Source organism: Lolium perenne, chromosome 7, assembly GCF_019359855.2.
Source record: "Lolium perenne isolate Kyuss_39 chromosome 7, Kyuss_2.0, whole genome shotgun sequence".
In the NCBI taxonomy this organism is placed as follows: Eukaryota; Viridiplantae; Streptophyta; class Magnoliopsida; order Poales; family Poaceae; genus Lolium; species Lolium perenne.
In genome coordinates, this window is record NC_067250.2 from 236,747,056 (window position 1) to 236,762,503 (window position 15,448).

Genomic DNA, 15,448 nt, shown 5'->3' on the forward strand with positions numbered 1-15,448 from the left:
ACATAAACAGACGCTACGCGACCGTTTGCGTCAGCACGGATTGGAAATGGGCCCGCACCCTGCTTCAGCGGGGCGACGCATCGTGTCCGGGACGTCCGCAGTGACGCAAACGTGGCGCAAATATGCGGCATTTTGCGTCTCCGCGGACGCTGCGCGGTCACGCCAAGCGTCCGCTCGCTTCCCCCATAGGCCCGCCTGGCAGCGACCCTGGCTCGATCGGCGCGAATTAAAGCACAGCAACCGCACCGATGTCAACCGCCGGAGTGGCAACCACGCCGATCAACTCGCCAACCGCCGGAATGGAGCGCCGAACCGCCGCGGAAGAGCAACCGCATGCCTCTTCGTTATATACGCCGCCATTAATCCCCGCTGATATAACCCCTGCGTCTGCTGTAATTCACGTCAAATCAGATGCCATTCTTCTTCTTCTTCTTCTTCTTCTTCTCCAACACCGGCAAGCCAGCCACCATGAGCAACTTGTCCTTGCCGCCGGACACGGACAACGAGGGCAAGCCGCCGGGATGGCGGCATTGGTGGGATAGGGTTGCGACGCCCAGCGACCCTAGCTCCCCGCCGAGGGAGGTCGAGGAGGACGGAGGCGCTGTTGGCAGGGACGACCAGGAGGAGGAGGAGGACTCCGACGCCAAGTTCGCACGGCTGGAGGCGCTGGAGGTGGCGGACGAGGCGGCGGCGGCAAGGAAGGAGGCAAGGGCCCGGACGAGGGTGCGGGCGCAGGCGGAGCGTCGTCGTCCATTCACCGACGACGACGAAGACCCCACTGACCAGTTGTCCGACTGGAACTCAAGCTCCATGAACGTGTCGTCCGGCAGTTCCTCTTACGAGGAGGAGGTGACAAACAAGAGGCGCGTTCGTGAGGACGACGACGACGAGGCATGGTCTTCTAACAAAAAGATCAAGAATTAGTTTTTAATTTCTTTTTTTAAAAAAAATTGTTCTCTAATTTGTAAGTTAAATATGTTTGAACTTATTCGATTCGAGAATTAGTTTATAATCAGTATAACTTGTTTTCATGTTTGAACTTGCTATTTCAAAGATTCGGTACAATCGATGTAGAAATTTGAGAGTTCTTCAACAAAGGAAAAGAAGAAGCAGGAAAACAAAACAGTGGGTGTCCAAAATGCGTCGGACCGTTGGGGTGCCCCCAACGCAAACGGACAATTTACGCATCACGAGCATTTTCACGTCCTCCATACAACATAAACAGACGCTCGCGAACAATTTAAACGTGCAAAATGGTCGCAGTAATGTTGGAGATGGTCGCAGGATGATTCCGTCTTCGAGAGGCAACACGTTGACACGTGCTAACCCAGCATTAACCTCCGTGACTCCTGTCCCCCAGCGATCCTCCCCGTGCCGTCCCGGTGTTGCACCCACGCCCGCATTCAATACCACCACCACGGCTGCTATCAGTCAATGCGCCACTCCCGGCACCACCTCATCGTCGCCACTCCCAGCAGCAAAGGCCATCCGTCCCCAAACACCGGCCCATCACCGAGCTAGCCAGTGAGGGCGCCGCAGCTGGGAGTGGAATCAAATGGAGCTGTAACAAGGATCTGACTCCACCGCGCAGCAACAGGAGACCAGCCTGACTCCATCTTCATGGTCGTAGTGGCCTCTCACTCCCCTCGGCAAGAAGCAGACAAGCGCCGCGCCGCGCCCACGGGAAGCTACTAGTAACCGCCCCAAGCCAAGAAACCGAGCCAAAGAAACCTTCTTCCTCCTCCCCTCTCCAACTCCCCTCGCCCAAAGTTTCCTGGCCGGACCACGGGGGAACAACGGGTAATGGCGCCGGCGAGGAGGAGATGCTCCGCCTGGAGGACGGCGGCGGCAATTCTCGCGGTGGCGCTGCAGCTCCTTCTCGCGGCGGCGGCGGACGCCGGGAAGTACAACGCGGTGTTCAATTTCGGGGACTCGTTGGTGGACGCCGGGAACCTGGTGACGGAGGGCGTCCCGGACTACCTGGCCACGGCGCGGCCGCCCTACGGCCAGTCCTACTTCGGCTACCCCACGGGCCGCTGCTCCGACGGCCGCCTCGTCATCGATTTCATCGGTAATTCCGCAGATTGAGTCCCCCTTCTTCGCCGTGTCCCGGGTCACCAAGATTTGATGGATTTTCCTGGTGCCTGCAGCGCAGGAGTTCGGGCTGCCGCTGCTGCCCCCGTCCAAGGCCAAGAACGCCAGCTTCGCGCAGGGCGCCAACCTCGCCGTCACCGGCGCCACGGCGCTCGACACCGACTTCTTCCAGAAGCGCGGGCTCGGCAAGTTCGTCTGGAACTCCGGCTCCCTCTTCACCCAAATCCAGTGGCTGCGCGACCTTAAGCCCACCTTTTGCAACTCCACTCAAGGTACAAAAATACAAAAAAAAAAAAAAAAAAACCGATTCTTTACGTACTTCCGTTTCATGGATGTCGATATTTGATACTGACGTGCATCGGACGTGGTCGTTTGTTCCTCTTCACTTGTATCTGAAGAGTGCAAGGACTTCTTTGCCAAGTCTCTGTTTGTCGTCGGGGAATTTGGTGGAAACGACTACAACGCGCCGCTCTTCGCCGGGAAGGACCTCAAGGACGCCTACCAGCTGATGCCTCATGTAGTTCAGGGCATCTCAGATGGTGTTGAGGTAACATTTTCGTCTTTACTGGTTTCCAGCGTGCCAAAGAAGGTAGCTTTGTTCTAATACCTTGTGTGCGATGCAGCAATTGATTGCTGAGGGGGCAAAGGATTTGATTGTGCCTGGAGTGATGCCGTCTGGATGCTTTCCAGTGTACTTGACCATGTATGTTGACCCTAAAGAGGGGTACGGCACGCGTAGCGGCTGCCTCAAGCGTTTCAACACGTTCTCATGGGTGCACAATGCAATGCTCAAGCGTGCGCTACAGAAGCTCCGGGCCAAGCATCCTGGCGTGAGGATCATATATGGGGATTACTTCACACCGGTTATCCAGTTCTTGCTTAATGCTGAGAAGTTCGGTGAGTTCCGAGGTTCTTTTATTTGTGCTGTTATTTGGTCACGAGATATTGTTGATGTTACTAGTTCAGTACTAGGCTACAAACTTTAGGAGCCTGATATTATATTACTGAAGGCTAGTGCTAAGTTTGAAGACAGATTTAACATTTCCTGATATTCCTAATCCATATTCGCCGTGGAATCAATAGTCAAAATTGAGATGCAATAAATATTGCCGATAGTTCAGATTTAGGGCATCTAGGTGTAGGTTCCCGGGTATCTTAGCCAGTGTCGTTTATCTTTGGTGCGTTTAGATGTGACAAGCTATACCTTTACTATACGAATTACGGAGATAGAAAGAAGTTACTTGGGTTACCATCTTGTACAATCTCTCATCTACTAACAGTATACTATTTACGTATTTAAACATGATGTAGAGGCCAAGAGTAATAGAACTTTCCCATCAGCTAAATAAGTAAGCTATACGTAGTACTATTTATTGCTCAATGTTACTATCGAGATTTCACATACTACTACCTCCAATGCATAAGGCGTACAAAGTTAGTTAAAAGTCAAAGTATACTAAGTTTGACCAAATAGTATATTATAAAATATCAACAACTACAATATTAAATAAATATACTATGAAAATATATTTCATTTGACAAGGATATATATTTAATCAAAAGTCAAAGCTTTCTAAGTTTGACCAAATATATGTCCCCTGACTTAAAAAAAACTTATATGCACTACATTTCGGCAATGAGGGAGTATTAAAATATATCAACAACTACAGTATTAAATAAGTATACTATGAAAATATATTTAATGAATAAGGCGTTAAATTTAGTCAAAAATGAAAGCTTACTTAGTTTCACCAAATATATATTATAAAGTATCAACAGGTACAATATTAAATAAGTATGTTGTGAAAATATATTTTATGGTGGATCTATTGATATTGGTTTGGTGTTGTAAATGTTCATATTGTTAACATTGGTCAAACTTAGAAGATGTTGACTTTTGACTAAATTGGAATCGAGAGTAGTTTTTCTGAACATTGGGAAGCGACCTCTCTATTCTCCTTAGTTGTGCATGTTCTCAAAAGCTGTGGGACAATTCTTGTAATAAATCTTTGTTTTACGGATTTTCTTTTGCCCATACAACATAGGCAGCTCAAAACTTACCTTTTACCAAACTCTTCCATCATTGGGAACTAGACCTATTACTGCAAGATCTCCATGCTCTTTGTTGTGCATGTTCTGAAAAGCTGTGGCACAATTTGCACATACAACATGGGCAGCTCACAACTTGACCTTGCCATTTAAGGGATCGGAATTATATAAAAATGAAACATGTATTAAATTGTTGACAACATAAGTAGACTTGTTCTCAATTGGGAAATGAGAATTCAGATCTACCCATTAAGAGAAAACCTAACCTCATGCCGAAAGCAAATCCTAGGAAGCTGGAATGTATATCTATTGAACATCAAAGATATGTGTGTATTAGTATATCATGCCATACTACAAAGTACAAACAAAGAGTTGCGAGTCCTGAAGCAGAAATTACTTCTGCACAAGGATGCTGCTAAATTGGGATTTTAGACGTCGTCTTGCAGTATGACAATTTTGAAAAATAGGTTAGCTATATGCTGGTATTCTGGTACCAACTGTTGAGATTGTGAGATTTCTAAATAACAAACTTTTCTTCATGTCCTTACCACTAGAAACACAAACACCAGAAGCCGATAAGTTAGCTGAACTCATCATCTACCTATCTATATTTTCATATTTTTTCTCTTTTCATACTCTTTTTGAAACATGTACCTCTAGCTCTAGTTTAGGCAACACTCTGAACAAATAACAAAAGGAAGGTTGTAATGGTCGCTTTCAGGACATCAAACGATGGGACACATTCAGTCATGAGCCTCTCATCTCTGCATCAGGGGCACAGTAGCAGTATACACTGATAGCCTGTCTTGACTACTACGTGATAAGGGGTTAAAATGTGTGATTGCTTGTATAAATAAGGTGTAAATATGTTCCAAGAAGCGGCTAACAATTTTTTCTGCCAAAAGAATGCAGAAGGACCTAATATTTATGCTCTTGATGTAGGATTTCACAAACAGCCGCCTAGAGCATGCTGTGGCGCTCCTGGGCAGGGTCCTTACAACTTCAATCTGACAGCCAAGTGTGGTGAGCGTGGTGCTACGATGTGTGCTGATCCGAAGACACATTGGAGCTGGGATGGGATTCACTTGACGGAAGCCGCATATGGACATATTGCCAGAGGTTGGTTGCACGGCCCATTCACGGATGAGCCTGTCATACAGTCTTCCTGAGCATCTACATAGTCGCTTGGCCTATTGTGCCTCTAGAGTGTATCAAAATAGCACACCGAATCGGAGCTGCCGAGCTGATAAGGTAGTTCCATATAGTTGGATGTATATCTCGATCCATTTTGTTCGAGTTCATCGCAGTCAGTTAAAGAGGGGTGAGATAGGAAGAAATTAATGGTATAAGTAACAAAATGTATTGTACAAAGTGGTTCAATATGATGCTCAGTATGATCATGTCTAGCATCTGACTTGTTGATCAAAAGCACTAGCAGTATGGTTCTTAAATCAACTGTTGTCTGAAATATATTACTCCGTACGTGTAATGGGCCACTGACTTCAATAGAGACGTTATGCTGATCATCTCCACTCGTTGGCGCTTCCCACGCCCAAATCCGGCGAAATTTTTGTCCGGATTGGAGGAAGATTTGGCCTGGGAGCGCCGAAGTTCCACCCCCCCCCCCCCCCACCCCACCGCAGGAAACCCCCAACCTCGACCATTTGACATATTTCAAACAAATTTAACAAGTTCGGCGATCAAGAGTACGAAAATTGCTGAAACAAATTCGGCGATAATCAGTACAATGTTTAACAAGTGCTGAAACAAATGAATCACACAATTTCACAATTTTTCAAACAAATTATGACAGACTAATTGGCGTCGGCGTTGGCGTTGCCTCGAAGCGTCCATATGTGCGCCACCAGATCATCTTGCAGCAGCTGATGCATTGTAGAGTCTCGAATCTCCTGGCGCATAGCAATGAAGGCGGCCCATGATGGAGGCACCTGGTGATTAGGCTGTGCAGGAGGACCCTCTCTCTCATATGGTGCTTGTTGCTCAGCCAGAGGAACCGGATGTTTTCGCTCATTTTCAGTAATCATATTGTGTAGGCACACACAACAGTTCATCACCTCCCACATCTGATCTTTGGACCAAGTCATAGCGGGGAACCGGACGACAGCAAATCTCTGCTGGAGGACACCAAATGCACGCTCGACGTCTTTTCGGCAAGCTTCTTGTTTCTTGACAAACTCGCAAAGTTTGGGGGTGCTAGGTTTCGAGATAGTCTTCACAAATGTTGCCCACTTTGGATAGATACCGTCTGCAAGGTAGTATCCTTTGTTGTAGTGCCGACCATTGATCACAGTCCACCGGGGGAGCATGACCCTCAACAAGCTTGGAAAAGACCGGGGAGCAGTTTAGGACGTTGATGGCATTGTTGGATCCAGGCATACCAAAGAAAGAGTGCCAAATCCAGAGATCATGGGTAGCCACTGCTTCAAGTATCACAGTGCAGCCTTTTTTGTGACCCTTGTACATTCCCTGCCACGCAAACGGACAGTTCTTCCATTGCCAATGCATGCAGTCAATGCTTCCAAGCATCCCTGGAAAACCCCTAGCTTCATTTGTTGCAAGGATCCTCTGAGTGTCTTCGACAGTGGGTGATCTCAAGTAATAGTCCCCGAACACTGCTATGACGACCCTGCAGAACCGGTAGAAACAATCAAGGGCGGTGGACTCCGCCATCCGAAGATAGTCATCTGCACTATCACCGGGAGCTCCATACGCCAGCATCCTCATAGCCGCTGTGCACTTCTGCAGTGGCGAAAATCCAACCAAACCAGTGCAATCCGCCTTGCATCCGAAGTAGGGGTCAAAGTCTCGGATGGCATACACAATTTGCAGAAATAGCTTTCTGCTCATCCAGAAACGACGCCGGAAAACACTCTCACCGTGCAATGGATTGTCGGCGAAGTAGTCGGCGTACAACATGCAGTAGCCCTCCATTCGCTGTCTCGGCTTGCACTTTCGGCGACCTGGTGCCGACCCACCACGTCGACCAGTTGCCAGTCCGGCGTACATGCTTGACAAGCAACCGAGGATCATCATGTGCTCCTCGTCTTGGGCGGCGGCTGCCATCTCTTCTCGCATAAGCTCGACGAACATCTGCTCCTCCTCTTCGTCCGAGTCCATGACCGGCGAGGCAAATGGACGAACACCTGACGGGCGTGGTCGAGGCAACCCGAGCTGCAAGCGACGAGGAGTAGGCCAAAGTCGGAAAACAGGCCGGCGGAAGAGCGGCCAGATAGGCCGTCGTCGAAAGACGGCGGAATATAGGCAGGTGGGGAAGGAGGGACGGCGGAATCTGGGCAACAAGCCGGCGGGGTGGTGCCGGCGGCGAGAGAGATACAAGGGGTGGGGGAGATTTTGAGCGAGGTGGCGGTGGGGTTCGTGTGTCGAGTCACCAACAGATCGGGCCCTTCCCCGCTTTTCACTCGTCCGGAGTCCCCGATAGGTCCCCGGGGGGCCGGGGATGGCGTGGGCTCGCCGGATGGATGAAGGGCCAAATTCGGACGAAAACGAGGAACCGGGGGCGCGACTGGGCCGAATTTCGCCGTCCGGATGGGAAAAACGTCGCTCGGGGGCCTCATCGGGGAGACGAGTGGAGATGCTCTTAGAAGTTGGATTCTGAACATGATCGGCGGCGAGGGGGCTGCTGGTCCGGCGCATAAAGGTGGCTGTCCTAGGATTCCAATTCGCGCTAAGATGTTGATCCACTAGTTGTGTCTTCAACGATCTGGCTGGACAGTCGGGTTCCGGAAAGCTCCGCCGGCGAACTCCAAATGGATGACATGCCTGGAGATTGCTGGATCGGGTGGATTTCGATCGTGCGCACCCGTGTTTTTCTCTGGCCGTTTGGTTTTAGAGGGAGCGCTTTGAAGCTCTGCTGGCCGTTAATATTATGTAGCCTAATACAACGAGTTTCACCTTAGGATTATGCCTGCTTTTAAAGATTTTTTGGAACTTTTGAATGTCGTTTTTTTTAGTATAAAGCAATATGTTAGCCCTAGGCCCTAGCTCTGAAGTGATGTGTTGAGCATGAGGTTTGCTTCAGTGTTCCCCCTTACCGAAACTTGAAGGGGTAAGTTTTTCTATGCCTTCTTTTTTTAGTCCTCAAAAAATCCATACCAATTCTATAGATATACTAGGTGTACTCAATGTTCCTAGCAGCAAATATGAATCCACAAACGTTTTAGTTTTCAACGAGCACCGTTATCTGCATCCCTAGCTACTCTAGGGCTTGTAATTATGTCCTTTTATTCACTTCTAATCATTGCGCCCCTGGTTACAAAAAAAGATCTTAATCATTTATGTGTTTCAGTTCACCGCAGTTTGAATGAAGGGGGGACATCGAAGCAAAAGTGGTCGCACATTTGCTGAAACGTCGTGATCCAAGGGCCATGCGCTTGCTTCGGACAGCAAAATGTCGTACGCACAGCACTACGACTGCTAGCCATTCTTGTGCCTTCAGATTCAAGCCCTTAAGTTATTAACAACAATCTTCCTCAATGATGAGTGCTAATTATCAATCGCAGGCCTCACACAATTTTTGGAGGCTTTAAATTAGCCTTAGATTACACTGCCATGCCGCCGTCAGTCGATAAGGCGACACGGAGCCAGCTTAAGCTGCTTCATCTTTGGTCGAGCAGCATGGCGTAGAGGATGTGGTTCCAGGCGTCGGGCAGGCCGGCGATGCACCAGTGCGTGCAGTCCATGCCGTCGCGCCCAGGCCCGCCGTACACCGACGGGTGCGCGTCGATCCTGAGCTGCGAGAGCGCGGTGACGTCCAGCAGCGACACCGGCGTCGACATGGAGGCGATCATCCCCCGCACGACCACCTGCTCCGGGAACGCCGCCTCGTCGCCGTCCGTGGTTACCTGCAGCGGCCGCGTCTGCTGGAAGCAGCCCCCCGACGCCGGCGCCGCCCCGTCGGTCTCCTGCTCCTTGGACCTGTATATAGATTGTGGAGCAGAGTTGCATTACAGTTTGTGTTTAAACGAGTGTTGCGATTGGGATTTGGGTGTGATGAACTCACATGTAGTGGCTCGGGGAGACGCCCTGGTACACGACCCTTGTGAGCGCCGTGTCGACGTTGGCGTCCACCCAGCTCGCCCAGGTGGAGAGGCCCTTGGTGAAGGCGGCGAGCCGGTCCATGTCGCGGTACGTTCTGTTCCCCTCCTGCATGTAGTCCCATCTGCAGCGCATAAACATTCGGAAAAAAATAACTGAATATACCTGTATTTCACCACGGCAATACGTGTATAAGACTATAAGTACAGTGATAGACTGCGCGCATACACTTGGCTCGCGCCCCTGTAGGTCCACCAGTGCCAGGTGTTGAAGACGAGCAGGTGCGCGCCTAGCCAGGACGACGCGGCCTGCATCGAGTCGAGCTTGAGGACGCGGCCGCCGTCCACCTCGGCGACGTCCACCAGGAACCTGCTGAAGTAGAGCACCACCGACAGGTCGTAGTCCTCGAAGCGGACGGAGGAGACGGGGTCGCCCTTGGTGAAGGAGACGCGGGCGGGGTCCGGCGCGGCGGCGTGGAGCATGCAGGCGAGCGAGGCCCACTGGTTCATGCTCAGCGAGTCCCCCACGAACATCACCGTCTTCCCGCGCCACCGCCGCAGGAAGTCCAGCCCGTCGAACCTCGGGAGGCGGCAGCCGGCGGGGCTCCACCGGAGCTTCAGGTAGGTGGAGTCCGGCCGGCCGTTGCGGCGGCAGTCGAAGACGTCCGGCACGAAGGGGCAGCTCGCGGCGTCGTACATTGGGTACGACGCGTCCGCCACCCACCGGCCCTGGAACAGGTCGCACGACCCGGCTGCCGAGCTGCCACGCCCCAGCACGGCCTCTGCTAGCAGCACGACGGCCATCAGCGCGCAGCCATGGCGGAACCTGGCACGCGGCGAAGACGACAGTGCCAGGCCCTTAGCCATGGTTTCCACCACGCGATGGGAGACGAGGAAGGCGTGTACGGCGGGCAGCACGCCATATATACACCCGATCGCGTCGTTCTGAAGCAGATCTGGCCACCGGGGACGCACGGGTGCCGATGGTGTACGTACAGATCTGCCTGGAGTGGAACTGAAGTTAAGAACTGGGAGCTGTGTTCGAAAGACGGAAAGAGGCGCGTCAAGGTCGTCCTGCATATGCATGTGCGCGGGAGAGGGAAATGGACTGGGGTTTGACCGTTTGACGGCGGCCCCGCTTATCCGGGCAGGACACGTGAAGGCGAAGCGAGCAAATTGTATGCAGCGTGGATCTCAAAGCACTTGGGTGCGTGCGAGCACAGATTACAAAAGTGTGAAAGGTGCAGGATCGAGGACCCATATTATCACTGGAATTCCTATATCATCTTGTTAATCTGCCTGCCTGCCTGCCTGCCTGCCAACTGGCTGCCAATATTAATCTTGATCTTGTGTGGTCGTCATTTGGATTGGAACACCCAAAAGTTTTCTTGGGGAAGACTTGTATAGGATCACTGCATTAGGTGAGATTATACGATCAGCTTCATTTGTACAAATTGCAAAAAAAAATCTGAAACTTCTATACAACATACCTATGGCACTACGGGAAAAAAAGGCCGCTGCCGTCCAGCCAATCTTTGCCGTGAACTGCTGCACGGCAAAGACATATTTGCTGTTCGCAGCAACTAGCACGCACGGCAAAGATTACTTGCACGGCAAAGTATGAGAGCAGCCCACGGCAAAGAAGACATACACTGCAACGTCAGCAGCGGCGCACGACAACGATATTGCGCACGGCAAAGACTAGCTAAAGCGCACGGCAAAGTAACTACGACGGCAAAGATCCTACAAGCCGCACGGCAAAGACTGGCTGCACGGAAATGGCTCTGGACGGTGCCGTGCCGCTACCTTTGCCGTGAGGGCACCCTTGTTGCACGGCAAAGGCCTCTTTGCCGTGCATTCCCATCTTTGTCGTGCGCCAAAAACATTTTTTTGTTTTTCTTTCTATTTTATTTCATCTAATACTTATATTTATTTTCTTAATTATTTTTTCTTTTTGATGAATATTTATTAGAAAATGTGCAATACAAAATTACTCTCCATGTTCATCCCCCCACATATATCAGGGTTTCGTAGCAATCCGCTCTTCGGAAAATCTCCTAAGTGTTATCGCCCAAATGTGAGGAAGGTCACACCGGGGAGCTACTTTTGCACCATTACACCTTGCACCACACTTTCACACATATCATAGGTCCACATGCAAGATTTGGTGGGGTTTCGGTGTTCTGGCGGTCGTTCTCCCCCTCCTCCCCCCCCCAAAACAGCGGAATGTGTGCCCCGGCGGGTCTACCCCTAGATTTCTTCGCACGAGGGTGCACCAATGTACTTTTTCATTCTTTTAGGTTTGTTTAGGACATATACACATGGAGAACCAAGATTGGGACCCTTTGGCACATATACCCGTAGCTAGAGCCATTATCCACACGATCGAGGGTGTGCCTGATCTACTGGTTAGGGTTAGGTGTAGGGTTAGGGCTAGGGTTTAGGGGGTAGGGCTAGGGTTTAGGTTCAAGGTAAGGATTTCTGGTTAGGTATAGGTTTAGGGTTTAGGGTTAGGGTTAAGGTTTATGATGCATGGTTTTGCAGCTCCGGTGTCAGCACGTGTAGTTAATGGTTTGGGGGTCTAGAGGGGTTTAGGGCTCGAAGCCTCCCCAGTTTAGGGTTTAGGGGAGCTACTTTTGCACCATTACACCTTGCACCACACTTTCACACATATCATAGGTCCACATGCAATATTTGGTGGGGTTCCGGTGTTCCGGCGGTCGTTCTCCCCCTCCCCCCCCAAAACAGCGGAATGTGTGCCTCGGTGGGTCTACCCCCTAGATTTCTCTGCACGAGGGTGCACCAATGTACTTTTTCATTCTTTTAGGTTTGTTTAGGACATATACACATGGAGAACCAAGATTGGGACCCTTTGGCACATATACCCGCAGCTAGAGCCATTATCCACACGATCGAGGGTGTGCCTGATCTACTGGTTAGGGTTAGGTGTAGGGTTAGGGCTAGGGTTTAGGGGTAGGGCTAGGGTTTAGGTTCAAGGTAAGGATTTCTGGTTAGGTATAGGTTTAGGGTTTAGGGTTAGGGTTAAGGTTTATGATGCATGGTTTTGCAGCTCCGGTGTCAGCACGTGTAGTTAATGGTTTGGGGGTCTAGAGGGGTTTAGGGCTCGAAGCCTCCCCAGTTTAGGGTTTAGGGGAGCTACTTTTGCACCATTACACCTTGCACCACACTTTCACACATATCATAGGTCCACATGCAAGATTTGGTGGGGTTCCGGTGTTCCGGCGGTCGTTCTCCCCCTCCCCCCCCCAAAACAGCGGAATGTGTGCCCCGGCGGGTCTACCCCCCTTGATTTCTCCGCACGAGGGTGCACCAATGTACTTTTTCATTCTTTTAGGTTTGTTTAGGACATATACACATGGAGAACCAAGATTGGGACCCTTTGGCACATATACCCGCAGCTAGAGCCATTATCCACACGATCGAGGGTGTGCCTGATCTACTGGTTAGGGTTAGGTGTAGGGTTAGGGCTAGGGTTTAGGGGTAGGGCTAGGGTTTAGGTTCAAGGTAAGGATTTCTGGTTAGGTATAGGTTTAGGGTTTAGGGTTAGGGTTAAGGTTTATGATGCATGGTTTTGCAGCTCCGGTGTCAGCACGTGTAGTTAATGGTTTGGGGGTCTAGAGGGGTTTAGGGCTCGAAGCCTCCCTAGTTTAGGGTTTAGGGGAGCTACTTTTGCACCATTACACCTTGCACCACACTTTCACACATATCATAGGTCCACATGCAAGATTTGGTGGGGTTCCGGTGTTTCGGCGGTCGTTCTCCCCCTCCTCCCCCCAAAACAGCGGAATGTGTGCCCCGGCGGGTCTACCCCCCTAGATTTCTCCGCACGAGGGTGCACCAATGTACTTTTTCATTCTTTAAGGTTAGGACATATACACATGGAGAACCAAGATTGGGACCCTTTGGCACATATACCCGCAGCTCTGGCCGGGCACAAAAAACCGAAACCGAAGACCGAAGCCGAAATAACCGAGACCAAAACCGAAATGATGAAAAGTTCGGTCTTCGGTTACTACTTCGGTCTTGAGAAACGAAAGACCGAACATTTCTGGCACTGTTCGGTTGTCGCTCGAAGGAGACCGATACGACCGTATAGACCGAGCTTATCCTAGCACATCGCATCAGCCCAGCCCATATGCCGTGTATTCCCTGCAGCAGCCCATTATCCCCATCCTCTTCCCGTTCCTTACCTATTCCTCTCTTCTAACTTCTCTCCCAGACCTAGCCAACAAGCTATAGAGAGCACCGCCGCCACATCTCCAACCTGGGCGCCAGCAGCCACAAGCGCCGCCGCCAAACCACCGCGCCTCCACCCACCCAGCCAACCCCCGCCACTTCGCAGCATCTCCAACCCCAGGCGTCAGCAGCCGCACGCCCGCAAGGCACACCACCACGCGACGAGCGACACTGTGAATGGGGAGTCGGGAACGACGGAGTTGAATTGCTTTCTGCAATCGTGCTGCTGGAGCGCTCATTTTGTAGACAGTTTGCTGTCATAAATGACTAGAATACTTGGATTTGTGCTCTGCTTGGTTTGTTTTTCTGCTACTAGTACATCTATTTAGTTTTGTGCCGCTCGTACTATCCACCAAAGTGAAATGTTTGGAATACTCATGGCGTTGTGCTGCCATTTTGATATACTTGTGCTATTAGAAATCTCAAAACAAAATGAATCTGATGTCTCATTTTCTCAATTTGGTCTATATGGTCATGACCGAAGACTGAACCGAAATAACCGAAGACCGAATACAGAAAAACCGAAAAGGCCGAAGGTAATATGGGTAGCATTTCTAGATGGCCAAAATTTCCAAAGACCGAAAAGACCGGACCGAGCAAACCGAACAGACCGAACGCCCGGGCTGACCCGCAGCTAGAGCCATTATCCACACGATCGAGGGTGTGCCTGATCTACTGGTTAGGGTTAGGTGTAGGGTTAGGGCTAGGGTTTAGGGGGTAGGGCTAGGGTTTAGGTTCAAGGTAAGGATTTCTGGTTAGGTATAGGTTTAGGGTTTAGGGTTAGGGTTAAGGTTTATGATGCATGGTTTTGCAGCTCCGGTGTCAGCACGTGTAGTTAATGGTTTGGGGGTCTAGAGGGGTTTTAGGGCTCGAAGCCTCCCCAGTTTAGGGTTTAGGGTTTAGGGGAGCTACTTTTGCACCATTACACCTTGCACCACACTTTCACACATATCATAGGTCCACATGCAAGATTTGGTGGGCTTCCGGTGTTCCAGCGGTAGTTCTCCCCCTCCTCCCCCAAAACAGCGGAATGTGTGCCCCGGCGGGTCTACCCCCTAGATTTCTCCGCGACACCAATGTACTTTTTCATTATTTTAGGTTTGTTTAGGACATATACACATGGAGAACCAAGATTGGGACCCTTTGGCACATATACCCGCAGCTAGAGCCATTATCACACGATCGAGGGTGTGCCTGATCTACTGGTTAGGGTTAGGTGTAGGGTTAGGGCTAGGGTTTACGGGGTAGGGCTAGGGTTTAGGTTTAAGGTAAGGATTTATGGTTAGGTATAGGTTTAGGGTTTAGGGTTAGGGTTAGGGTTTATGATGCATGGTTTTGCAGCTCCGGTGTCAGCACGTGTAGTTAATGGTTTGGGGGTCTAGAGGGGTTTAGGGCTCGAAGCCTCCCCAGTTTAGGGTTTAGGGTTTAGGGGAGCTACTTTTGCACCATTACACCTTGCACCACACTTTCACACATATAATTGGTCCACATGCAATATTTGGGGGGTTCCGGTGTTCTGGCGGTCGTTCTCCCCCTCATCCCCCCAAAACAGCGGAATGTGTGCCCCGGCGGGTCTACCCCCTAGATTTCTCCGCACGAGGGTGCACCAATGTACGTTTTCAGTCTTTTAGGTTTGTTTAGGATATATACACATGGAGAACCAAGATTGGGGCCCTTTGGCACATATACCTGCAGCTAGAGCCATCATCACACGATCGAGGGTGTGCCTGATCTACTGGTTAGGGTTAGGTGTAGGGTTAGGTGGTAGGTCTAGGGTTTAGGTTCAAGGTAAGGATTTATGGTTAGGTATAGGTTTAGGGTTTAGGGTTAGGGTTTATGATGCATGGTTTTGCAGCTCCGGTGTCAGCACGTGTAGTTAATGGTTTGGGGGTCTAGAGGGGTTTAGAGCTCGAAGCCTCCCCAGTTTAGGGTTTAGTGTTTAGGGCAGCTACTTTATTACACCTTGCACCACA

At 50.4% G+C, this 15,448-nt stretch overlaps 2 protein-coding genes across 2 annotated transcripts; one reads left to right on the top strand and one right to left on the bottom strand.

Moving 5' to 3' along the window:
• Window positions 1–1,419: 1,419 nt before the first annotated feature.
• Window positions 1,420–5,625, top strand: LOC127314008 (GDSL esterase/lipase At5g45910). Its single transcript, XM_051344473.2, has 5 exons — window positions 1,420–2,071; window positions 2,151–2,366; window positions 2,493–2,641; window positions 2,718–2,991; window positions 5,086–5,625. Exons 1-5 carry the CDS (start codon window positions 1,804–1,806, stop codon window positions 5,310–5,312), a joined length of 1,134 nt encoding a protein of 377 aa, XP_051200433.1. The 5' UTR covers window positions 1,420–1,803; the 3' UTR covers window positions 5,313–5,625.
• A 3,002-nt stretch (window positions 5,626–8,627) lies between these two features.
• Window positions 8,628–10,114, bottom strand: LOC127312150 (protein trichome birefringence-like 38). Its single transcript, XM_051342610.2, has 3 exons — window positions 9,448–10,114; window positions 9,185–9,343; window positions 8,628–9,099 (listed from the first exon to the last, which is right to left on the bottom strand). The coding sequence occupies exons 1-3, from the start codon at window positions 10,083–10,085 to the stop codon at window positions 8,781–8,783; spliced, it is 1,116 nt and encodes a 371-aa protein (XP_051198570.1). The 5' UTR covers window positions 10,086–10,114; the 3' UTR covers window positions 8,628–8,780.
• Window positions 10,115–15,448: the final 5,334 nt, after the last annotated feature.